The sequence below is a fragment of the Dendropsophus ebraccatus genome, chromosome 7 (assembly GCF_027789765.1).
Source record: "Dendropsophus ebraccatus isolate aDenEbr1 chromosome 7, aDenEbr1.pat, whole genome shotgun sequence".
NCBI classification, from domain to species: domain Eukaryota; kingdom Metazoa; phylum Chordata; class Amphibia; order Anura; family Hylidae; genus Dendropsophus; species Dendropsophus ebraccatus.
Window position 1 is genome coordinate 590,727 of NC_091460.1, and position 26,876 is coordinate 617,602.

The window sequence follows — 26,876 nt, forward strand, 5'->3', positions numbered from 1 at the left end:
CTCTGCTCCTCCCCCCCCTTATAGATGGTCCCCCTCTGCTCCCCCCCCTTATAGATGGTCCCCCTCTGCTCCTCCCCCCCCTTATAGATGGTCCCCCTCTGCTCCTCCCCCCCCTTATAGATGGTCCCCCTCTGCTCCCCCCCCTTATAGATGGTCCCCCTCTGCTCCTCCCCCCCCTTATAGATGGTCCCCCTCTGCTCCTCCCCCCCCCTTATAGATGGTCCCCCTCTGCTCCTCCCCCTTATAGATGGTCCCCCTCTGCTCCTCCCCCTTATAGATGGTCCCCCTCTGCTCCTCCCCCTTATAGATGGTCCCCCTCTGCTCCCCCCCCTTGCACAGCAGTCAGTAAATAAAAAAAAAACACAACTCACCTGCCATCCGTTCCCCCGTCGATCCTCCCGGCTCCTGGTCTGTCCCCGGCTGCCTCCGGCTGATGTGCGGCTGCCGGGGGTGTCTCGTCCTCTCCCCGGCAGCGCGCGCATCACACAGCTCACTGTGCCGCCTGGGCCCTGACTTCCAGTACAGAGCGTCTCTAACGTGCGCTCTTAATACCGGAAGTCAGGGCTTAGGTGGCACAATGAGCTGTGTGATGCGCGCGCTGCCGGGGAGAGGACGAGACACCCCCGGCAGCCGCACATCAGCCGGAGGCAGCCGGGGACTCCTGTGACCGCGAGCGAAATAATGCTTGCGGTCACAAGAGTGCAGTGGCGGGCCGGGCCGCAGTGGCGTGGGCGGATTATAATGTGGGCGGCATGGCATGGGCCCCCCCGCAGCCTCGGGCCCCGGGCGGCCGCCCAAACCGCCCACATTATAATCCGCCACTGGTTGTAAGCCCTACATGTACCCACATGGCGGCTAGGCTAATGTTCTGTGTCTCCCATTTGTGTACCATGCCACCGTCTCCCACACGAGTGTCTGCTCAGGGGGTCCGGTCCATTACTGGATCTGGCACCGGGCCCCGGTAGTTCTGCCACTGGAGGGGGGTATTGTATGTTCACAGGCCTTGTATGTCAAATACGGTGGGGGAACTGTATCATACAGGAATACCCCCATCCCCTATATACTGGGCCCTAAACATTATATGGAGTGGGGAGGGGGGGTTCCTGTATGATACAGTATAGTGAGCCATTGGTGGCTCCTCCAACTACCGGACACCTGTGGCTCTGCCTCCTCTGGGGCACCCGCGGCTCCGTAAACCCCCCCCCCCCCCCCAATAATCCCTCAGGGATTTTACTTACCTATTGCCTGGTGGGGGTGGTCTCCTTCCATCCTGCAGCAGTCAGTCCTCTTCTGTGGGCTGGCAGGGGGCGGCTTCTAAGGAGTGAGCAGATGCTGAACCTCAGTCAGGGCCTCCAGGGACCGCACTGACAGAAGGGAGCAGTCCCCAGGCCAAAGAGGAAACATAGTGCCCCCAGCCTACCCCATCACTACCACCCCCACCATCTCCCTCTCAGCATGGGACTTTATCTATTATGCTGCTGGGGACACCCTGTATATAGTGTAGTATATTCTCCCACAAGGTGCCTCCAGCTCTCCCTGCACCATAAAAGATCAATCCCCTGCACAGCGCCCCCCAGCTGTTGCTGCATAGCACACTATGTGGTGGCTGGGAATCCTCTCTTAGCAGGCAGCACCCAGACACTGCATAGATAATAGGCTTTATAGATCCGGCCCCAGGCGGAGGGATTTCTATTCAGCATGTACAGAGAGGGAAGTACGCATGCTCGGCCAGGAGATCTCTAAACATGGACGGACAGGGAGCCTTTACTAGTAACAGCAGGGGGTGCCCTTCCTGTTATGACAGTGTAGTACATTGCAATTAGGTTTAGAAACCTGTTCTGCAGTAAAATAAATTTAGGTCAATTGGTGGCAGAACCCCTTTAAGGGGTAAGTCTCTGTTGCTGCAGAGTTGCAGCCTGTTGCGATGGACATTTATAGGCAATTTCCCCGCTTTTTCAATCTGCTACACGCCAGCAGCTTCATGGGGAATGGAGATGATGGTATAGGGATTTTCTTCCCACAGTGGATCAAGTTTCCCAGAACGATGACCTTCTTTTAGCCAGACTCTATCACCAATTTTGAGAGGTTGGGCGTGGGCACGCCGGTTATAGTCTTCCTCTTGGCGGTGATGAGCTTCCTTCATTCTATTGTTGACTATTTCTTGGGCTTCTTGGATTCTCCGCTGGTATTCCTAAACCCAGTCTGTCCTGACGCCAGTTTTATGGTGGTTGGCCGAGATACAGCCGGGCCCAGTGATGTTATATAGTGACGCCAGTGCCGGTTGGGCACACAGTTATGGTGGCTGGTTTACTGGTTTACTCTGAAAATACTTGTATGCAGCAGGTCATACAGCTTTGCATTAATACCCTGTTTTGACTCTTTGGTCTTTGCACCAGCTATTGCCCACCAGAGTCGGGGGACCCGTCCTAGTGGGTGACACCTGGGATGAGCGGAATGCTGAGGGTTCCCTGCTTACACCTGCGCTGCGAGATAGAATGCATAGGCTTCTAGCAACTTTGCTCTATCCTGATCAGTTTGTAGCCTTGCTTTGTGGATACTGTCCTGCACTGTGACTCTCCTTGTCCTTGGCGTGGGTTGAGATGATCTCTGACTTCTCCTCTCTAGTGGAAGCTTAACACTGCATAGTGTTGAGTGGAGTTACTTGAGAAGAAACTGTAGGTTGCATGTGTCTAGGTCTGCTTCTAAACTGCACACTCAGACTGGGGACCTGACAGAGGGCCAGGGCCCAACTGGACCGCTGTAGAGGTCGTTCTGGTGTGCGACAAAAGACACTACACTTGCTCTACCCATGTGACTTCCTATCTACAGCCCCTGTAAGGTGTGCTGTGAGTGGGTGAGGAGTGCATATGTGAGAAGTAAAGAGAGAAATGATAGGAAACAGTGTACTCTCATTGGCTTACAGATCCATGTGATATTTAAACAAACAATAACCCTTTCAATACTACAACTGTGCAGAATACACATACTTGCAATAGTGACATCTTGTGGCGAAACGTTGCCACTACTACATCACCACTTACACTGGAAAAAGTACAGGCTTTTATGAACGGTGTAACTAATAGCAACACCCGTGATGGGACACCACACAGTCTGAGAAGGAGGAGGACAATATCAGCCTGGAGCAGCCGGAGTCTGTGAAGGAGAAAGAGTCTTTCATCTTAGATTTAACATTTTTAATGATTACAGTAATGCACTTAACAATGAGGAACGCAGCAGGAAGGCACTACAGGTATATCATGGGCTTCTCCCCTTTGTGCAGTCTCTGATGATCCAGAAGATTGGCTTTACTAATAATAACATTTTCCACATTCTTAACATGAATACGGCTTCTCTCCTGTGTGAATTCTCTCATGTCTAACAAGAGTTCCTTTTTCTGCGAAACACAGCCCACATTCTGAACATGAAAATGGCTTCTCTCCCGTGTGACTTCTCTTATGTCTAATTAGATTTGTTTTCTTTGCAAAGCATTTCCCACATTCAGAACATGAAAATGGTTTCTCTCCTGTGTGACCTCTCTCATGTACAACAAGATGTGTTATTTGTCCAAAACATTTCCCACATTCTGAGCAAGAATACGGCTTCTCTCCAGTGTGACTTCTCTCATGTATAACAAGCAGTGATTTACGTGAAAAACATTTCCCACATTCTGAACATGAAAATGATTTTTCTCCTGTGTGAATTCTCTCATGGTTTGTCAGAGCAGATTTACTTGTAAAGCATTTTCCACATTCTGAACATGCATACGGCTTTTCTCCTGTGTGACTCCTCTGATGTTGAATAAGAGCTGATTGATCTATAAAACATTTTCCACATTCTGAGCATGAATATGGCTTCTCTCTTGTGTGAACTCTTACATGTGTAACAAGATGTGATTTATGTGTGAAACATTTCCCACATTCTGAACAGGTAAACGGTTTCTCTCCTGTGTGAATTTTCTCATGGTTTATGAGAGCGGATTTACTTATAAAGCATTTTTCACATTCTGAACATGCATAAGGCTTCTCTCCTGTGTGAATTCTCTGATGTCTAACAAGAGCCGATTTCCTCGTAAAACTTTCCTTACATTCTGAACACGAATGTGGCCTTTCTCCTGTGTGAATTCTCTCATGTAGCATAAATTCTGATTTGTATGCAAAGCATTTTCCACATTCTGAACATGCATACGACTTCTCTCCTGTGTGAATTCTCTGATGTTTAACAAGAGCCGATTTCCTCGTAAAACTTTCCCCACATTCTGAACACGAATGTGGCCTTTCTCCTGTGTGAATTCTCTCGTGTAACATAAATGCTGATTTGTATGCAAAGCATTTCCCACATTCTGAACATGTATATGGCTTATCTCTTGTGTGAATTCTTGTGTGTCTAATAAGATCTGATCTTTTTGTAAACTCTTTTCCACGTTCATCACATTGAATCCTTTCCCCCCTTCTGTGACCCGCCCCTGTGGTCGCGGTGTGTGAGCGGTCAGGAGAAGGTTCCTCATGGTCAGGAGGATTATATGATAGATCTGTAGTGTGACGTCCTGGATGTACAGTAAGGGGGAGGAGGGCTTCTCCTGAGGAGCGCTGCTCCGCACTGCCAGCTTCTTCCTTATAATTCAGCAGTAACACAGTGTTCTCCTCAGAGATACCGACATTCTCTGTGAGGAGTAAATAGGAATTTTGTTATTTTTATTTCATAAACCACAAAGTAGAGGAATATACCGTTTCTTCTGGATACACACAGGAGCTCAGGATGAGGGATTTGGTCCAGTTATTTGAGCTGTTTTTAAAAAGTGTCTTGACAAACAAGATAATATCCACGGTATCTGACTACTGAGGCCTCATAAGATATAGTGATATGTCTCATGGTGATAGACACAATGGGGGACAGTTATCACCTAATTGCGCCTGTTTTTAGTCCAATATATCTTGTTTGCGCTCAATATAAATCTAATATGAATTTATGAAGCTTTTTTAGACAAGACTATCCAAATCAGATGTAACTTTTTGAATTAGATTTGTTGTTGTTAATTAGATCAAAAGTGCGCCAGAATTCTTTTTTTAGCTAAATGTATTAACTGCGCAATTTTTTAAAAAGTCGCATATATTGGCGCATCGCTATGTCTGCTCCGAACCAGGTAAATTTATTAGACTAAAGAAAAACCGAAAGTCTGTCCTCTAGGTCACAGATAATGAAACATAAATAGATACAAATTAACAATGAATCAATAAAACCGTATCATAAAACAAAATTAACGAACAATGGAGAAAATACGTACGGAAAAATACACAGAATAATGAGATAATGGAGTAATAGAAATGAATCATCGGAGGAGCCATAAAATACACAGGATAATGAGTTGATAGATTGATTAGAATATGGATGATTCTACTAATAAATTAATAAAATAAAAATTAATGAGCAAAAAGCAGCATTCACAAGAGCAGAGATCTCCCTTCAAAACAGTAGTGGAATACGACTCCCATCATGGACAGTGAAGGCGGTAGCACTTAGTTGAGGATAGACAGCGCAGGGCACTAGAAGCGCACAGGGATTACAATCCGATATGTTGTGTCAGTGGTTGGAGGGTTCAGCAGTTCGGTGGATAGTGAAGTTACAGTAGTATAACTGATTGCAGCCTGTTTGTGTAGGCCGACTTGTGAACTCTGCTGGTGCACGGCCGTACGGCCGTATTTGCTCTGTTGTAAGCGCTCAGTTTGGAATGACGGCTTAGTTGCGGCACATTCAAAAGGGATAAATCACGTATTCAAATGTCTTAAAGCAGTTAGCAAGATGAATTTTGGTGCACAAGCACTGCTCACCACTCCAGGAGGTCGGATCTCTAGCGTCCCCGGTAAGCGCGCGCTTGTCTGTTCAGAAGACTGTGACGTCAGCGGTATCGGTGAGTGACAGTGGGGCCCCACCGTCTTGCTGTGATTATTATACAACTGTAACCTCACTATCCACCGACACAACATATCGGATTGTAATCCCCATGCGCTTCTAGTGCCCTGCGCCGTCTATCCTCAACTACTTCCCCATCACTTGCCGCCTTCACTGTCCTTGATGGGAGTCGTATTCCACTACTGTTTTGAAGGGAGATCTCTGCTCTTGTGAATGCTGCTTTTTGCTCATTAATTTTTATTTTATTAATTTATTAGTAGAATCATCCATATTCTAATCAATCTATCAACTCATGATTCTGTGTATTTTATGGCTCCTCCGGTGATTCATTTCTATTACTCCATTATTCTGTGTATTTTATGGCTCCTCCGGTGATTCATTTCTATTACTCCATTATTCTGTGTATTTTATGGCTCCTCCGGTGATTCATTTCTATTACTCCATTATCTCATTATTCTGTGTATTTTATGGCTCCTCCGGTGATTCATTTCCATTATCTCATTATTCTGTGTATTTTATGGCTCCTCCGGTGATTCATGTCTATTACTCCATTATTCTGTGTATTTTATGGCTCCTCCGGTGATTCATGTCTATTACTCCATTATTCTGTGTATTTTATGGCTCCTCCGGTGATTCATGTCTATTACTCCATTATCTCATTATTCTGTGTATTTTCTCCATTGCTCATTAATTTTGTTTTATGATACGGTTTTATTGATTCAGTAAATAACAGATTCATTGTTAGGCTGGGTTCACACACAGTATATTTCAGGCAGTATTTGGTCCTCATGTCAGGTCCTCATAGCAACCAAAACTAGGAGTGGATTGAAAACACAGAAAGGATCTTTTCACATAATGGTGTAATTGGGTGGATGGCCGCCATATAACGGTAAATAACGGCCATTATTTCAATACAACAGCCGTTGTTTTAAAATAACAGCAAATATTTCCCATTATATGGCGGCCATCCACTCAATTACACCATTGTGTGATCAGATCCTTTGTGTGTTTTCAATCCACTCCTAGTTTTGGTTGCTATACAGCCTCAAATATACAGCCTCAAATATACGTAGTGTGAACATAGCCTTAATCTGTATCTCTTTTTGTTTCATTATCTGTGACCTATAGGACAGACTTTTGGTTTCTCTTTACTCAGGGTTTTGTTGGGCGTATCAGCTATACATCTGTGTCTAGTTACCTCAGTCACAGAGTTCTGGGTGAGCTGCACTTTACCTTGAATTTATGAGACTAATTAAAAGACCATTATTTTTAAGACACATTTACTATACTATTAGACAATTTACATAAATTTGACTAAACACATTAGATATGAAATTATGCCAAAACATCTTTGTTAGTATATATCCCCCAATGTACTGCAGCAGCCGCCTCCTCCTTATCATCACAGACAGAACAGGAAGTCTCAGCTTAGTTTCCTCTCACCGCCCTGTGTAACTCCATCCTCCCCTACCTGGTATAGCAGCTCCCGGCGTCTCCTCCTCCTTCACCTCACTCATACACCGGGGATCGCCCCTCATCCTCTCTTCTTCTGCTTCATCCTCCACTTTAATATTAGTCACCTGATCTCCCCCCTGATGGGACATATAGAACAATTCAGTACAATCCAGCAGACAGGAGGGAAAATCTAACACATCAACATAAGAAACCAGCAACATGTATCTATCAGCCTCATCACATCTATGAGTGCAGGAGCAACAACCACCAGCACCGGGGGGCGCTATAGAGATATAGTGCTATAGCATCAGCCTCATCTACCTGCTGATTGTCTGCTGGGACATTTCCCTCTGGACAGTCCTGGGAATACAGAGGACGGGGACACCTCTCTGGTGGATTCCTGTCACTGCCTCCATCTGTAGGGAACACACAGGGAGCCAATCCATTATACACTGCTACATGTCATCAGGAGGAGGAGGATGGGAGGATGGGGGGGGGATAGGAGGAGGATGGGAGGAGGAGGATGGGAGGAAGAGGAGGGAGATGGGAGGAGGAGAAGGGAGATGGGAGGAGGAGAATGGGGGGAAGGAGGAGGAGGAGAATGGGGGGGAGGAGGAGGATGGGAGGAGGAGGAGGAGGATGGGAGGAGGAAGAGGAGGATGGGAGGAGGAGGAGGATGGGAGGAAGAGGGGAGGATGGGAGGAGGAGGATGGGAGGAGGAGGATGGGGAGGATGGGGGGAGGATGGGGGGAGGAGGATGGGAGGAGGAAGAGGATGGGAGGAGGAGGATGGGAGGAGGATGGGAGGAGGAGGATGGGAGGAGGAGGATGGGAGGAGGAGGATGGGAGGAGGAGGATGGGAGGAGGTGGATGGAAGGAGGTGGATGGGAGGAGGAGGAGGAGGAGGATGGGGGAGGATGGGAGGAGGAGGAGGAGGAGGAGGAGGAGGATGGGAGGAGGAGGAGGATGATGGGAGGAGGAGGAGGATGATGGGAGGAGGAGGATGAGGATGGGAGGAGGGGGAGGAGGATGAGGATGGGAAAAGGATGATGGGAGGAGGAGGATGATGGGAGGAGGAGGAGGATGGGAGGAAGAGGAGGATGGGAGGAGGAGGATGGGAGGAGGAGGAGGATGGCAGGAGGAGGAGGATGGGAGGAGGAGGAAGTAGGGGCCCCTCCCCCCTGCTCTCTAGCATCAGGAAGGTCTCCTCTTACCTTGTGCTGTGAGGCCGGGCGGCTGATCCTCCATCATGAGCGGCTGCTCCCCCCGGTACAGATCCTTGTGTCCTTCTACATACTCCCACTCCTCCATGGAGAAATAGACGGCCACATCCGGACACCTTATAGGAACCTGACACACACAATGATCACACAGTCATCCCCCCCAGCCTGCTGCCTCCTGGATTACTCTATCATCTCCCAGCATTCCCCAGTGTCACCTCTCCAGTCAGCAGCTCAGTCATCCTGTGGGTGAGTTCTAGGATCTTCTGCTCATGTATCAGTGATGGAGGCTCCGTGATGGGGCCCCGGGCCCTGCTCCGCCCTCCTGACTCCTGGGGGAAGGCCACACCCTCCCCCCATGTCTTCTTCACTATGGTGTAATCCTGGGGATGGAGAGAGACAATGAGGGGACTGAGCCCAGTATTCCTGCCTCCTCCTCACTACAAAGAGGAGATTGTCCCCCTGTATAGAGCTCTAGTGAGGAGGAGGAGGAGGAGACACATCTGGACTACTGGGGTCAGTGCTGGAGACCACCGCACCTACAGAGAGGAGACCAGATCCAGAACATAGAGCGGGGGAGGGAGGGAGGGGCCAAAGAGCCCAGACAACAATGGTGGAAATCTAGAGAAGTTACCTCTCCGGTCAGCAGGCGGATGATCTCCAAGGTGACGTGTAATATTCTCTTACTGATCTCATTCCTGTCCTTCTCCATCCTTGGGGGGGGGGGGGTCATTCAGGAGGAGGAGCGTCTGGGGGAGAAGAGAAGACAACTGGAGCACAAGGAGGGGATAGTCCTGCCGGGCCTTTAGGTCACAGCCAGGGGCCCCAAACTATTCAGGGGCCACAGCATATGTAACATCCCTCCTCCTGTAAGCTTACCTTACTGCTGGGGGGTCACACTGATAGTAACACAATGTAACATCCCTCCTCCTGTAAGCTTACCTTACTGCTGGGGTCACACTGATAGTAACACAATGTAACACCCCTCCTCCTGTAAGCTTACCTTACTGCTGGGGTCACACGGATAGTAACACAATGTAACATCCCTCCTCCTGTAAGCTTACCTTACTGCTGGGGTCACACACTGATAGTAACACAATGTAACACCCCTCCTCCTGTAAGCTTACCTTACTGCTGGGGGGTCACACACTGATAGTAACACAATGTAACATCCCTCCTCCTGTAAGCTTACCTTACTGCTGGGGTCACACACTGATAGTAACACAATGTAACATCCCTCCTCCTGTAAGCTTACCTTACTGCTGGGGGGGTCACACTGATAGTAACACAATGTAACATCCCTCCTCCTGTAAGCTTACCTTACTGCTGGGGGGGGTCACACACTGATAGTAACACAATGTAACATCCCTCCTCCTGTAAGCTTACCTTACTGCTGGGGTCACACTGATAGTAACACAATGTAACACCCCTCCTCCTGTAAGCTTACCTTACTGCTGGGGGGTCACACACTGATAGTAACACAATGTAACATCCCTCCTCCTGTAAGCTTACCTTACTGCTGGGGTCACACTGATAGTAACACAATGTAACACCCCTCCTCCTGTAAGCTTACCTTACTGCTGGGGTCACACTGATAGTAACACAATGTAACATCCCTCCTCCTGTAAGCTTACCTTACTGCTGGGGGGGTCACACTGATAGTAACACAATGTAACATCCCTCCTCCTGTAAGCTTACCTTACTGCTGGGGTCACACACTGATAGTAACACAATGTAACATCCCTCCTCCTGTAAGCTTACCTTACTGCTGGGGTCACACACTGATAGTAACACAATGTAACATCCCTCCTCCTGTAAGCTTACCTTACTGCTGGGGTCACACTGATAGTAACACAATGTAACATCCCTCCTCCTGTAAGCTTACCTTACTGCTGGGGTCACACACTGATAGTAACACAATGTACGGTAACATCCCTCCTCCTGTAAGCTTACCTTACTGCTGGGGTCACACACTGATAGTAACACAATGTAACATCCCTCCTCCTGTAAGCTTACCTTACTGCTCGGGGGGTCACACTGATAGTAACACAATGTAACATCCCTCCTCCTGTAAGCTTACCTTACTGCTGGGGTCACACACTGATAGTAACACAATGTAACACCCCTCCTCCTGTAAGCTTACCTTACTGCTGGGGTCACACACTGATAGTAACACAATGTAACACCCCTCCTCCTGTAAGCTTACCTTACTGCTGGGGGGGGTCACACACTGATAGTAACACAATGTAACATCCCTCCTCCTGTAAGCTTACCTTACTGCTGGGGTCACACTGATAGTAACACAATGTAACACCCCTCCTCCTGTAAACTTACCTTACTGCTGGGGTCACACTGATAGTAACACAATGTAACATCCCTCCTCCTGTAAGCTTACCTTACTGCTGGGGGGTCACACTGATAATAACACAATGTAACATCCCTCCTCCTGTAAGCTTACCTTACTGCTGGGGTCACACTGATAGTAACACAATGTAACATCCCTCCTCCTGTAAGCTTACCTTACTGCTGGGGTCACACTGATAGTAACACAATGTAACACCCCTCCTCCTGTAAGCTTACCTTACTGCTGGGGTCACACACTGATAGTAACACAATGTAACATCCCTCCTCCTGTAAACTTACCTTACTGCTGGGGTCACACACTGATAGTAACACAATGTAACACCCCTCCTCCTGTAAGCTTACCTTACTGCTGGGGGGGGTCACACACTGATAGTAAGTTTACAGGAGGAGGGATGTTACATTGTGTTACTATCAGTGTGTGACCCCAGCAGTAAGGTAAGCTTACAGGAGGAGGGGTGTTACATTGTGTTACTATCAGTGTGTGACCCCAGCAGTAAGGTAAACTTACAGGAGGAGGGATGTTACATTGTGTTACTATCAGTGTGACCCCCCAGCAGTAAGGTAAGCTTACAGGAGGAGGGATGTTACATTGTGTTACTATCAGTGTGTGACCCCCCCAGCAGTAAGGTAACACAATGTAACATCCCTCCTCCTGTAAGCTTACCTTACTGCTGGGGTCACACTGATAGTAACACAATGTAACACCCCTCCTCCTGTAAGCTTACCTTACTGCTGGGGTCACACACTGATAGTAACACAATGTAACATCCCTCCTCCTGTAAGCTTACCTTACTGCTGGGGGGTCACACTGATAGTAACACAATGTAACATCCCTCCTCCTGTAAGCTTACCTTACTGCTGGGGTCATACACTGATAGTAACACAATGTAACACCCCTACTCCTGTAATCTTACCTTACTGCTGGGGGGGGGGGGTCACACTGATAGTAACACAATGTAACATCCCTCCTCCTGTAAGCTTACCTTACTGCTGGGGGGGGGGTCACACTGATAGTAACACAATGTAACATCCCTCCTCCTGTAAGCTTACCTTACTGCTGGGGTCACACACTGATAGTAACACAATGTAACACCCCTCCTCCTGTAAGCTTACCTTACTGCTGGGGTCACACACTGATAGTAACACAATGTAACACCCCTCCTCCTGTAAGCTTACCTTACTGCTGGGGTCACACACTGATAGTAACACAATGTAACATCCCTCCTCCTGTAAGCTTACCTTACTGCTGGGGTCACACTGATAGTAACACAATGTAACACCCCTCCTCCTGTAAGCTTACCTTACTGCTGGGGTCACACACTGAGGAGCAGAGATCTCCACACACAACACAACAGCAGTGACTGCCCGACCAGGAGCTGCTCTGTATCTGGTAGATGCTGGAGGTGTAGGACCTGTGATGTCGTCACAATCATGTGATCAGTACATGTGGGGGCGGAGCTCAGCGGTGCAGGAGAGAAGAGATTGTGGTGAAGGACTTGGGTTATGTCACAGGAGTGGGCGGGGCTCAGTAGTGCAGCCTCTCTATGGGTATAAGGACAGCTGCTGTAGTATATAGCACAATATGGCGGTACTTCTCCTGATTAGAATGGAGCATCCTCTGGACATTGCCTCCTGTTGTTGGTTCCAGACTTTCCTTGGAGTTCTCACTATCGCCCCCTGGCTGTCTCTTTGCCATCACCACTTGTGACCATATCTTGATGCAACACAGTGACAGCTGCAGGTACACTATGGCCGTACATCCAGTACTGACCTCCAGGTGGACGTTCTATCCAGGTTGAGGTTTGTCAGGTTATGCACTACCTGTATCTCCTGTGGGATGGTTTGTAAGAAGCCAGCACTCCTCCCTGCAGTTGGTGGTGTAGTGATTGCTGAGAGAGTTGCAGTCTGTTTGCTCCAATATTCTCTTCACAAGGGACGTTCTCCGGCCGATAGCTCCTGCAACACTTGCAATGCAGAAGTCTTTTACAGGTGTGACATCACAACCGCTGAAGCCGATGGGAGACAAAATCCCTCGCCATGTTTCTGAGGATCCGCCCTCCTTTCTCTGCCTCCTCGTATCCTCGCCCGGGCAGAGAGATTTACATAAATGCAAACAATTCAATTTTAATATTTTATTGCATGATTTACGTATTAACCCCTTCAGGACCAGGCTAATTTTCGTTTTTGTGTTTTCGTTTTTCCTCCTTGTGTATATGAGGCCATACATACATAGCAGTTGCATTTTCCCACCTAGAGACCCACATGATCCCTTATCCTTATTTTTTGCGTCACTAATTGTACTTTGCGATGACGGCTGAATTATACCATAAAGTCTCTGCGAAACCAGGAAAAAATTATATGCGCAATGAAACTGAAAAAAAACCCACTATTCTTTTTTTTTTGGGGGGGGGGGGGGGGGGTTGGTTAGTTTTTACGCCGTGTGTCCTATGGAAAAACTGACTTGTTATACATGTTCCTCAGGTGGTTACGATTACAACGATATATAACATGTATAACTTATATTGTATCTGATGTAAATAATACAAACCATTGTTACCAAATATACGTTCCTTACAATCGCTCTATTCCCCGGCTTATAGCGCTTTTATCCTTTGGTCTATGGGGCTGTGTCAGGTGTCAGTTTTTGCGCCATGATGTGATCTTTCTATCGGTACCTTGATTGCGCATATACAACTTTTTGATCGCTTTTTATTATAATTTTTCTGGATTTGATGCGACCAAAAATGCGCAATTTTGCACTTTGAGATTTTTTTGCGCTGACGCCATTTACCGTGTGAGATCATAAATGTGATTAATTAATAGTTCGGGCGATTACGTACGCGGCGATAGGGGAGGGGGCTTTTTATTAATAACATCACCTTTATTTTTAAACTTTTACTTAGTCCACCCCCCTCCACACACATCCCCCCCCCCCCCCTGGGGTTAGGGTTAGTCCACCCCCCACCCCCCCTGGGGTTAGGGTTAGTCCACCCCCCCACACCCCCCCCCTGGGGTTAGGGTTAGTCCACCCCCCCACACCCCCCCCCTGGGGTTAGGGTTAGTCCACCCCCCCCCCCCCCCCCTGGGGTTTGGGTTAGTCCACCCCCCCACCCCCCCCCCCCCGGGGGTTAGGGTTAGTCCACCCCCCCCCCCCCCCCCTGGGGTTAGGGTTAGTCCACCCCCCCCCCCACCCCCCTGGGGTTAGGGTTAGTCCACCATCCCCCCCCCCCCCCACACCCCCTGGGGTTAGGGTATATAGTTATACAGCAAAGATCAATGAGATCGGCACTCGGATGCTATTGGCTGCCGAGCTGGGATCAGTGCCATCTTGGAGCGGTCCCCGGCCGGCTTCAGTAACGGAGATCGCTCCTCGGGGACAAAGTCCTGGGGGAACGATCTCGGCCACTAGACACCAGGGAAGCGTTGGATCCGGTAATTGGATGCAGCTGTCACCTTTGACAGCTGCATCTGATTACCTTATTAGCGGGCACGGCGATCGGACCGTGCCCGCTAATAGCCGCGGCCCAGGGCTACATAAGGCACCCGGGACCGCGGCGGTTCAGAGTGGGGTCCACGCGCGGCCTAAGGGTAAAACTGGGTATATCCTGAGGGCTCTCAGGAAAAGTATACACAAGATAATCGTACCCCCTATTAGGTTGGGATCAATCACTCTAATTTTGAGAGATTAACCCTCTCATCTCGATCCATTCCTGCCACTTGAGCAGTCAGCAACCAAACATTAGAACCATTGATTATGGCAAGTTTCCTCTCTAACAAAGTCAATCTTGAAACCCTTCAGGCCGCAGCTAGCCAAGTGTTCTCCCTACATGATCTCCCCGTCGATACAGTAGACATTAACACAGCCTTTAGAGAGCTGCACAAAAGGTATAAAAGTTATAACCGCCCTTGGTGGGAGATTAGCAGTCTCCAAACTTATGTACAACAGAAGCTGGTGTACAGGGGACTTAGAATCAACCTAAAACTGAATGCCCACCAAGAGGAGAACGAGTTCATGAAAGGATCAACAGTCACCAAACTGCAAGAATTGCAAGTCCCACCTGGAGTTAAACTAGCCAGCCTCGATGTTGAGGCACTGTACACGAGCATTTAACATGAACACGGGATCACGGCAGCAAAGTTTTTTTGGAGCACCAAAAGTAATTTGTTCATCCCCCACAACAATCTAGTCACTAAACTCCTACAATACCGACTGACACACAACTACTTCACATTTGATGGGAAATATTACCTGCAACTCACCGGTACAGCAATGGGCCTTAGCTGTGCACCCACCTACGCTAACTATTTTTTGGGGTGGTGGGAGACCAATATAGTATTTTCTGAAACACACAAAAAATACATTGATTACATCACGTTTTGGGGAAGGTTTATCGATGATATACTCATACTGTGGGAGGGAGACACCAGTCTCTATGAAGGATTTGTGCAGCAGCTCAACACAAATGAAATTGGCCTAACGTTCACAAGCGAGATCAGCAAAAATACCATAAACTTCCTGGACCTCACCATAAACATTACAGAAGACGGCTACCTACCTACAGAAATCTACCAAAAAGAAACCTCGACAAAGAGTTTTTTTTACAATGGAGCAGGTATCACCCTGCACCCCTATGCAGAGAAATACCTATAGGGCAAAGAAACATGGCTAACAAACAAACTTACCGGATCATACCCATGCAGTACCTGCATCTACTGCAGATACATCCCGAAAATCAAGAAATTCACTAACCCTATTGATTCCAGGGAATATGAGATCAGAGAATTCATTAACTGCTCCACAAAGGGAGTTGTTTATGCTATCACGTCCCCATGCAATTTACTCCACATAGGCAAGACCATCCAAAAGTTTAAAAACAGAATATGCCAACATATCAGTTACATCAACACTAAAGTGGGTATCAGCGTCGCAAGACATGTCAACCTCTACCATGGGGGAGATCCCAAATGCCTCCAATTCTGGGGCATCCAGCATGTCAAATTGGGCCCCAGGAAGGGCAACCTTGACACCAAAGTACTGCAGATCGAAGCCAAATGGATTCATCGCTTACAAAGCTTGGCCCCACACGCTCTGAATGAAGCGTTCACATACACACCATTTCTGTAAATACACCTTCCATGCACACATGCAATTTTAGATCTTCACATCTTTTTACTACACCCCCCCCCCCTCAATTCTTGTTTTCGACGAGAGGAACAACCTATCGAACAATCTAAAGGGGAAAGCAATGATATACTGCAAAAGCACAGATTCTTCAACCTCCAGTAATTGAATACATACAGATCAACATAAGAAGGAGGAGGTAATACCCCTCATCCTAAACAACCATACACATCATCTAATTGATGAATTCTAAGTTAAAAAACATGGGCACTGGACGAGGGATATCAACGACGCACACTAAGTCCGGCCACATGCGCAGATCCATAGCAGATGGATAATGCAGGGGCTAAGTCCCCAGTCATGCGCAGTGGATCAATTCATCTGGAAAGATTCTAAGTCAGATCACATGGGCAATGAGCACAAATTCTATAGACCATGCGCAACGACCGGTTTTCAAAAGTCGTGCAAAATCTCATCCCGATTGACCAATTCACTCTCCTTCCCCTCCCCGTTATCCCAACCTATCATATGCACCCAGATGATGAAAATCAGGGGTGGGGGGGCTTCCAGAATATATTTAAGGTAGCTTAATCCCACCCACCAGCGCCGTGACAGACGAGACCAGCGAAACATGTAAAGTTATACACGGACAGCATTTTAACTATTGCACCTCCTAAATGTGGTTAGTTCATTACTCTCAGTAACGGGGATATGGCTTCCTAAAGGCTAAGCTTTAGCAGGGGTCGAGCATATACAAAATCGCTCAGGGACAGCGTTAGCCGCTGCATTCAGTATACTCCTGCCCCCAAGGAGTATACCTGGTGAGAATACACCAGTACACCCCGGCTGGGGACTAGACTGATTCCACCTTACTACGAAGCCTTTCCTGTTAGTATTGAGGTATCGGAAGATACTGTTGCAAAAAAATGAGTAAGAGGCAGCAATATTTTAATTGCATTGCACGATTTATGTATTAATACAGACCAATAAGTTAAGTTTTAGCTTAAGGGTAAAACTGGGTATATTCTGAGGGCTCTCGGGAAAAGTTTACACAACTATTCAATTTCGGCATTCAGACTTGCTGGTTGAACTGTGTTTATGTGGTGACTCTGGATGATGATCCACCATGTGATGTTATGACTGGTGGTTGTGTCAGCTCAGCCAGAGATGTTATAGTGGTGACGCCAGTGCTAGCCCAGCACACAGGTGGGATGGTGGTACCTGCTTTGTGTTGTGGCTGGCTGTACTCCCCAATGGTTGGTAACCTGCTGGGCTGTGATGGGCCCCTCTTGTCATGGTAGTCCTGAGTGGCAACTGACCCATCCGGACTATCGGTATTGCCACCCACAGAAAGGGGAAGAATGACCCAAGGTGTGCAGCAGATGTGTATAGGTGCTGGTGCGTACAAAGGATGATGGAGTCCCAGTGATATCAAAAATAGAACAGCTTTACTGTGCAGTATGTCAGTAGTACAACACACTTTGGTAGAGTAGATAAATCTTCACATACACTTTAGTGCTTAACTCGCTTGTGTTTGAGGAGGTGTTTGCAGAAGTAAAAGAGAAAGAGGTAGTTGTAGCGGTGCTTGGAGAGTTGAGAGTAGAGAAAAAGTTTGTAGAGGGAGTTCCAACCCAATGTAGCAATGTACTCTGCTGGAACTTAGGAGAAATATACTGTAGTGAGACGTTTTCTGGTACCCGTGTTTAGACAGTGTCTGACCACCTTGTGCCCTACAGTGTCAAGTGGCCTGTCCTACTAGGGTGATACAAGCCCCAGTTGTGGTTATCTGGGTGAAGCTAAGTTTCCAGGGATGTTCCAGTTACCTGCACTGCGAGATAGGATACGTAGACTTTCCTTGGTAGCTTTGTCCTATCCAGGCTAGTTCCTCTTATTCTCAGGGTACTTCCCTGTACTTTTTAGACTGGTTCTCAGCGTGGGTCAGGATGTTCTTAGACTCCTCTCCCTTTGTAGTGCTTAGCAGTGCATAGTAGATATACAGTAGGATGTCCTACCTGTAAGGGAAGTCCTGTCCTGTTGGGATATTTAACCTGTCCTCCCACCCCCTCACTAAGGCTGAAACCAGTTTGCTAGATAAATGTAAGATAAATGAATTTGGATTTTTTAAGACTTGAAACGTACCCTCACAAGGCATTTCTCTATGAAAGGTAATGTGAATTATGACCAAGTAGAGAATGCACCTAAGAATACTTACCTTTGTCCATCCGATTCCATCTATTAACACTAATTTAAAACCTAGGTCTACCTTCTATCCTTTACACTCTCGTGGTCATAATATAGAAATATTTTTTTTCCTTAGTTACCACTGATTTTAGAGCTATCAACTCTAACTCTATCCCAAGTGACAACCTAACACAAGCTGAGAGAGAGAGAAGCTATGAAAGAGTTGGCTCACAGTGACAACCTAACACAAGCTGAGAGGCTATGAAAGAGTTGGCTCACAGTGACAACCTAACACAAGCTGAGAGGCTATGAAAGAGTTGGCTCACAGTGACAACCTAACACGAGCTGAGAGGCTATGAAAGAGTTGGCTCACAGTGACAACCTAACACAAGCTGAGAGGCTATGAAAAAGTTGGCTCACAGTGACAACCTAACACGAGCTGAGAGAGAGGCTATGAAAGAGTTGGCTCACAGTGACAACCTAACACGAGCTGAGAGGCTATGAAAGATTTGGCTCACAGTGACAACCCAACACGAGCTGAGAGAGAGAGAGGCTATGAAAGAGTTGGCTTACAGTGACAACCTAACACGAGCTGAGAGGCTATGAAACATTTGGCTCACAGTGACAACCCAACACGAGCTGAGAGAGAGAGAGGCTATGAAAGAGTTGGCTTACAGTGACAACCTAACACGAGCTGAGAGGCTATGAAAGAGTTGGCTCACAGTGACAACCTTGTGATTAGAGGAGCAGACAAGGGGGGGGGGGGGGCATTGCAGTAGGGAACCGCTATGGGGACGGACTTTGCACCAAGTTAACATCTAAATGGGTGAATTTGAGAGGCTCTACATCCAATGCCCCAATAGATGGTCCCATAATATAATCACGTATAAAAGATTTATTGATGATGTGGTTATCATCTGGGATGGGAGTGATAATGGTCTATCGGAGTTTGTGCAATATTAGAATTTTACATATACCCACTCTGAATATAGAATATTTAGACCTGGTCTTATCAGCTGGGGACAATACCATTAGTACCAGGACTTATTTTAAAAAGGTAGATTGCAACATTTTTTCTCTTCTCGGCCTATGACGGCACCCCTGGAGAGGACCACCTCCTACTCCCATTGGACAGGAAACAGAACACTGGACCTTTAAAGACTCGCCTCCTCTCACCAACACCAGTTACTGTTTCCTGTCCCATGGGAGCAGGACATGGAGGAGGTCTCCTCCAGGGACCTTCATAGGGCTAGGGGATCACCGGCAGAATGACTTACCGGCTCCCGAGGCATCCAGCCTATAGACTGAGGCCCGTCCAGCACCTCCAGATGATCGGTCCCCGCGCGTCTCCCGGCCCCTCTGGCGTCCTTCCCGGTGAGTGACGGCGGGGATGCGCACGCGCGGACGGGAGGACGCAATGACGTAGTGACGTCAGACGCAGCGTCCCCACGTGTCGCGGCGCGCTCCCGGAAGTCGTAGTGACGCGGGAGGGCGTCCGGAGGGGGGAGATTACTATAGGCCTTGCTCTATAGGCCCAGGCCATGGCTTGCCGGAGATGGACGGCGGGAGGGTGTGCCGCATCAGCGCCGCGGCGGGGTCAGCCGGCCCTAGGCGCAATTTGGCGCCATATTTAAAGAAGCAGCAGAGGCTCAGAGTGCCTTGCACCTGCAAAGGAGCCTGCTGCTAAAAAGACAGTTGCTGTGGTTTTTGCTGTGCCAGCTGTGGGGACCTAAGACCAATCCTGGATCAGATGGAGTCCCAAGGCGCTGAACAATCCCAGACCTCTGCTGCAGATAATCCAGCGGTATGGTGTGGTAAGAGGGGTTCTCCCCATATATATTTTAGATACTCTATCTTATCAGAATATTATGGTTTATATTTTAGGAGGGATCCTCTAAAAAGGAGCGTACTAGGATTAAAAAGAGTGTCCGGTCTGCAGAAAAAGACTTAGTAGTGCATACAATAAGACCTTGTGTGGGGGGTGCATGAACCGAGTTTTAGAGGATCAAGGACCATCCTTCATTAGAAACATGCGAGATATGGTTAGGCGAGAAATCAGGGTAGGTAGAAGTATCTTATTACATCCTTTTTCAATTTTACTTAAGCTCCCCCTACCAGAGTGCTTATTGTTATATTTCTGCAGGCCTCTTTACCCTCTCGCTCCACTTCCTCTGAGACACCTGAAGTCAGCATAAACCCACCTCCTGACTCTCAGCCACTTGTCGTTGCGGGACCGAGTCAGCAGATGGATCCTTCTCCAATTAATGAGGAAGATCAGGATCTATCAGTTGAGGCGGACGATCAGGGCGAATTGGTCTCTGAACCAGAGGAGGCCTCAGGGGAGGACTCTGCGGGGTCCGTATTGCCAATTGAATCCATAGACTCTCTCATTAAGAATGTCAGATTAACTATGGAGATAGACGATACGCCTCAACCAAGATCCGTACAGGACATAATGTTTGAGGGGTTAGCCCCAAAGAAGAGGCTGGTGTTTCCAGTACACCAGAGTATTAAGACTCTTATCGGTCACGAGTGGGCCAATCCAGATCGGAAGTTCTTTATCCCTCGGGCCGTAAGTCTGGTGTTACATCCATCCTTGGGAATATACTGGGTAGTATGACACTTATATTGATTCTAACCTTTTCTATTTTTTAGTACAAAAGGAAGTATCCTTTCAGTCAGGAGGACTGTGAATCCTGGGAGGGGGCTCCCAAAATAGACCATCCAGTTGCGAAGATCTCAAAAAAGAACGCGCTACCCTTTGAGGATACAGCAGTGCTTAAAGACCCTCTAGATAAGAGAGCTGATATCTATTTAAAGAAGTCTTGGGAAGCCTCTACATCCGCATTCAAGCCTTTGATTGCGACGACTTCAGTGGCCAGATCACTAAAGATGTGGATGACTGAACTCAAGGATAAGGTCAGGGAAAGTAATCCAAGCCAGGAATTTAACCAGGCTTTTACTACAATTGACAATGCAGTGTCATTTATTGCAGAAGCATCAGCAGATGCCCTAAAACTATCAGCAAGATCAGCGGCCCTTTCTAACTCAGCCCGGAGATCTATATGGGTAAAGGAGTGGAAAGGTGATACCACATCAAAGGCCAAGTTGTGTGGAGTCCCATGTGAAGGGAAGCTGCTATTTGGGTCAGCCCTGGAATCTATCCTAGAGAAAGCCTCTGACAGAAAAAAGGGGTTTCCCCTTATACCCCAACAGACCAGTAGACCATTCAGGGGAAGAGGTAGGAGACCTAGGGGTGGAAATGTCAGTAGTAGAAAAGATTGGCGACCTCAGAAGAAGAATAAGGGTTTTCTCTTTCCCTCTTCTGACAAGAAGGCCCCTCAATGACATGAGGTCCCTATGGGAGGGCGTTTAGCATGTTATTTTTCACAGTGGTGTACAATTTCTGGTAGCACTTTTGTGTTGGATACAATAAAATTGGGCCTTAAGATCTCCTTTTCGTCCTCCCCAGGGGAAAGATTTGTATGTACTGACCTGTCATCAGACCCTGACAAACACATGGCTCTTCTAGCTGAGATCCATTCCCTTTTGAATAAAAAAGTACTTGTTCCAGTTCCCAAGGAGCAGAGAGGAGCGGGGTTCTACTCCACTCTGTTTCTTGTGAAAAAACCCAATGGTTCATATAGAACAATAATTAATCTCAAGCCACTGAACAGGGCCCTTACTTACGAGAGGTTCAGAATGGAGTCAATATCCTCAGCCATTCTAAATCTCTCGGAAAACTGCTTTATGGCCACCATCGATCTCAGAGATGCTTATTACCATATTCCTATGCATCCTGACCATTACAGATTTCTGAGAGTGGCAGTAAATATGGGCTCTGAGATTTCACATTTTCAGTTTACAGCCATGCCGTTTGGTATCTCTCAGGCTCCTAGAGCATTTACCAAGGTTATGGCAGAGGTCATGGCACATGTCAGGGAAAGAAATATCATTATTATCCCCTACCTTGATGACTTTCTGATTGTTAACAATTCTCAGATAGCTCTAGACACAGATATTAAATTCATAGAGTCAGTTTTTTTCTCTCTAGGATGGGAGGTCAATGAGGAAAAATCCAACAAAACGCCTAGCCAGCGGTGTAAATTCCTGGCTATCTACTTAGACTCCAGGGTTCAGAGGTCCTTTCTCCCCGAGAATAAGATCTTACAGGTCCAGACAAGAATCAGACAACTCTCTGCTAACCCCCTTACTACTATGAGGTCAGCCATGTCATTGTTAGGACTACTAACCTCTTGTATCCAGGCAGTACCGTGGGCACAGTATCACACCAGAAGGCTCCAATGTCAGATTCTGTCTGAGTGGGATGGCGTAACTGATTCCCTAGATTTCCCTCTTCTTCTATCTCCACAGACTTTAAGATCCCTGTCCTGGTGGGAGCAACGGGAACATCTAGACAAGGGTCTTCCTTGGAATATTACAGAAATAAAGACCATTACAACAGACGCCAGTCCTTCTGGATGGGGGGCCCATACAGGACCACTTCTTCTACAAGGAAAATGGAGCCCGGAAGAAGCCAGAGAATCCCAGAACGTACGGGAATTAAGAGCAGTTTTTCTCTCTTTAATACAGGCACTACCAGAGCTTTAAGGGAAAAACGTAAGGGTACTGTCAGACAACGCGGCAGCAGTAGCCTACCTCAATCACCAAGGGGGAACCAGATCAACCGACCTGATGAGGATCACACACCATATCTTCAGGTTGGCAGAACCTCATTTTCTTTCTCTGACAGCGCTACACCTGAAAGGATCGGACAATGTAACAGCGGACTTCCTCAGCAGGAACGAACTAAGACAGGGAGAATGGGAGCTATCCCAGGAAGTTTTCCATCAAATCTGCAGACTCTGGGGGACCCCGAAAGCAGACTTGTTTGCCACCAGGACAAACAGAAAAGTAAGAGAATTTTATACCCTGTCTCAGAAGGACAACCCCGCAACCATAGATGCACTAGCACAGGATTGGGGAGGCGGTCTCCTTTACGCCTTCCCACCGATCAGACTTCTCTCTCGGGTGATACGCAAAATCAGGCAGGACAGAGCAGGACAGAGCAGATGTCATTCTGGTTGCACCCTTCTGGCCCAGAAGGGTGTGGTTCGCCTGGTTGAGGAGACTGTCGGTAGCAGACCCCTGGGTGCTTCCAGAGAAACGGGATCTCCTACACCAGGGACCAGTACTTCACCCGACAGCACAGAACCTTCACTTAACAGCCTGGCATGTGAAAGGCAGCTTTTAATTGACAGAGGGCTATCCCCTCAGGTAATATCCACCCTTTTGGCCAGCCGAAAGAGGGTTACATCAGCCATTTACCTGAGAACTTGGAAGGCCTTTTGTAGGTACGTGAACCAGCCAATCAATGTGATCGCTCCTCCTAATATCCCACTAATTCTGGACTTTCTGCAGGAGGGTCTTAACAAGAACTTGAGACCAAGCACTATAAAAGTTCAAATTTCAGCCCTTAGTGCACTTTTTGATTTTAGATTGGCTGAACATCCATGGGTAAAAAGGTTCACAAAAGCTGCAACTAGACTGGCTCCCAGTATAAAATCCAGACTCCCTCCATGGGACTTAAATATAGTGTTATCAGGACTGACCATTTCTCCATTCGAGCCGATGCTAGAGTTGCCTATCAAGCTGCTATCCTGGAAACTTGCCTTCTTGCTCGCTATCGCATCAGCCCGAAGGGTTAGCGAGATCAGAGCCTTCTCCATCAACCCTCCATACATGACAATTAGGGATGACAGAATTATCTTATCTCCTGACCCTGCCTTTCTCCCAAAGGTGGTATCCAATTTCCACAGGTCCCAGGAGGTAGTTCTTCCCTCATTTTGCATTAATCCATCCAACGACAGAGAGGCAGCCTTCCATACATTGGACGTTAGGCGTATTCTGTTACACTATCTGGAGGTCACTAGGGATTGGAGACAGACTGATAACCTCTTAATATCCTTCCAGGGAAAGAACAGGGGTAAGGCAGCTACCTCACAAACCATCGCCCGATGGGTAAAACAGGCTATAGGGGAATGCTATAGAGCCAGTGGAAAGGATATCCCCGTAGGGTTTGGGGCACACTCCACTAGAGCAGTAGCCACTTCCTGGGCAGAGAGGGCATCTGTAACACTAGAGCAGATCTGTAGAACTGCTACTTGGAGCACTCCACACACCTTCTTTAAACATTATAGGCTACAACTGTCCTCAACTGAGGACTTGACGTTTGGTAGAAGAGTGCTTCACGCAGTAGTCCCTCCCTAGGCGGGGGAAGAAATTCCTAATCTAATCTCCAGGGGTGCCGTCATAGGGCGAGAAGAGAAAACAAGAATTACTAACCGGTAATGTCTTTTCTTTGAGCCCATGACGGCACCCCGCCTAATACCCGCCCTTGAAAAAAAAAAAAAAAAAAAAAAAAAGAAAGTGACATACCTTGACGGAGTTAATGTATGTCTAAATGTATATACTTTTAAAAAAAAAAAAAAAAGAGAAGGATGTGTTTGTGTGTGTGTGTATATATATATATATATATATATATATATATAAAGATGTATATGGCGGTGAATATACACAGATGAATATATGCAAATATTAGATGACACAGATGGTATGTTATGTTGTGTTTGTTAAAAAGATTCGCTCCTAGGATCCTTGCAAAGAACTGGTGTTGGTGAGAGGAGGCGAGTCTTTAAAGGTCCAGTGTTCTGTTTCCTGTCCAATGGGAGTAGGAGGTGGTCCTCTCCAGGGGTGCCGTCATGGGCTCAAAGAAAAGACATTACCGGTTAGTAATTTTTGTTTTTACATTTTAGAAGTTTACATTTTAAAAAATGGAAGACTACTGTCCGGACTTAAGATGGAACTGTTCAGAACAGAGTCAGGTGATGACGCCGCGTTTTAAAGATGAACACTTACCCAAATCGGTCATCCAAGAAGCTTTCCTTGAAGCCTTAGATCTTTCACAGGATGAATGCCTAAATGGGAAGAGATCCGACCAGCCAGAAAAAAGGCTTCATTTTAGCCATAACTTTATAACCACTTGTAATCACTCAGTGAATAATATTAGGGGTATTCTGACTAAAAATCGGCACATTTTACAGAATGACCCCTATCTGAAAGAGATCCTGCTAAAGAAACCAGCACCACGTACGGGAGAGCCCGAACTCCTAGAAATCATATCGCCCTTTGCTTTCACCAAGACTGAACTAAGGTCTAAACCATGTGGCAGTTTCAGTTGAGATGGAAACAGATGTAAGCGCCATCAGAACATCAAACATAACTGGTAGCAATTTAAAAGCAATACGTCGGGTTTGTGATTGATAGCTTCATGAACTGCGCAACCTCATATGTTGTCTACCTGTTGGAGTGGCAGTGTGGCCTCCAATACGTGGCTAGGACACAGATGAGTTTACACACTTGTTTAAATAAACACCGATTTAACGTCGCTAACAACTACGACAAACGTAGCATATAAATTTCCGATTGTACCAAAAAACAACAGAGGAATCGTTTTGCCATCCTCAGGAGAGGGAGATGTTTGGATATTTAACCCCTTAAAGACAGAGCCAATTTAGATTTTTTTGTTTTTTCCTCCTTGTGCTTAAAAGGCCATAGCATTTGCATTTTTCCACCTAGAAACCCACATGAGCCCTTATTTTTTGCGTCACTAATTGTACTTTGCAATGACAGGCTGAATTTTTGCATAAAGTACACTGCGAAACCAGAAAAAAAAATGTGTGGTGAAATTGAAAAAAAAAAAAACGCATTTTGTTTATTTGGGGAAATGTGTTTTTACGCCATTCGCCCGGGGGTAAAACTGACTTGTTATATATGTTCCTCAAGTCGTTACGATTAAAACGATATACACTCAGCGGCCACTTTATTAGGTACACCATGCTAGTAACGGGTTGGACCCCCTTTTGCCCTCAGAACTGCCCCAATTCTTGGTGGCATAGATACAACAAGGTGCTGGAAGCTTCCTCAGAGATTTTGGTCCATAGTGACATGATGACATCACACTGTTGCCGCAGATTTGTCGGCTGCACATCCATGATGCCAATCTCCCGTTCCACCACAACCCAAAGATGCTCTATTGGATTGAGATCTGGTGACTGTGGAGGCCATTGGAGTACAGTGACCTCATTGTCATGTTCAAGAAACCAGTCTGAGATGATTCTAGCTTTATGACATGGCGCATTATCCTGCTGAAAGTCGCCATCAGATGTTGGGTCCATTGTGGTCATAAAGGGATGGACATGGTCAGCAACAATACTCAGGTAGGCTGTGGCGTTGTAACCATGCTCAGTTGGTACCAAGGGGCCCAAAGAGTGCCAAGAAAATATTCCCCACACCATGACACCACCACCACCAGCCTGAACCGCTGATACAAGGCAGGATGATATGATACCGGTTAGAGGATTCCTCCTCCCCAAGTGCATTATTTTACATTTGGAAACATTGAGGTGCAGTTTCCATTGTTTTCACCACTTATCGAGTAACACTAAATCTCCATAGTACTGACGCCAGGTTTATAAACACTAGTGCTCACATTAGTATCATCAGCAACAGACAATCCTTCCCATATGTCGCTTACAACCCTCTGACATCCATCCTCCAGCCAACCAC

The 26,876-nt window shown here is 47.1% G+C and overlaps 3 protein-coding genes across 5 annotated transcripts in view; 1 reads left to right on the forward strand and 2 right to left on the reverse strand.

The window, feature by feature from the left end:
- The window catches only part of LOC138797178 (zinc finger protein 300-like), an 898,668-nt gene that overhangs the window by 270,090 nt on the left and 601,702 nt on the right, over positions 1–26,876 (forward strand). The window lies entirely within an intron of this gene.
- The window catches only part of LOC138797165 (zinc finger protein 585A-like), a 119,198-nt gene that overhangs the window by 63,903 nt on the left and 28,419 nt on the right, over positions 1–26,876 (reverse strand). The window lies entirely within an intron of this gene.
- LOC138797169 (zinc finger protein 84-like) overlaps positions 3,217–26,876 on the reverse strand; it is a 221,087-nt gene continuing 197,427 nt past the window's right edge. The window contains exons 1-2 of one of the 2 annotated variants that reach the window (XM_069976999.1): positions 7,379–7,511; positions 3,217–4,660 (exon numbers count right to left, since the gene is read on the reverse strand). In XM_069976999.1, the coding sequence (XP_069833100.1) occupies positions 3,333–4,660; positions 7,379–7,511 (1,461 nt within the window). In that variant the 3' untranslated portion in view covers positions 3,217–3,332. Of the gene's footprint in view, positions 4,661–7,378; positions 7,512–26,876 lie in introns of those variants that run through there. The other variant, XM_069976998.1, reaches the window with a different exon arrangement.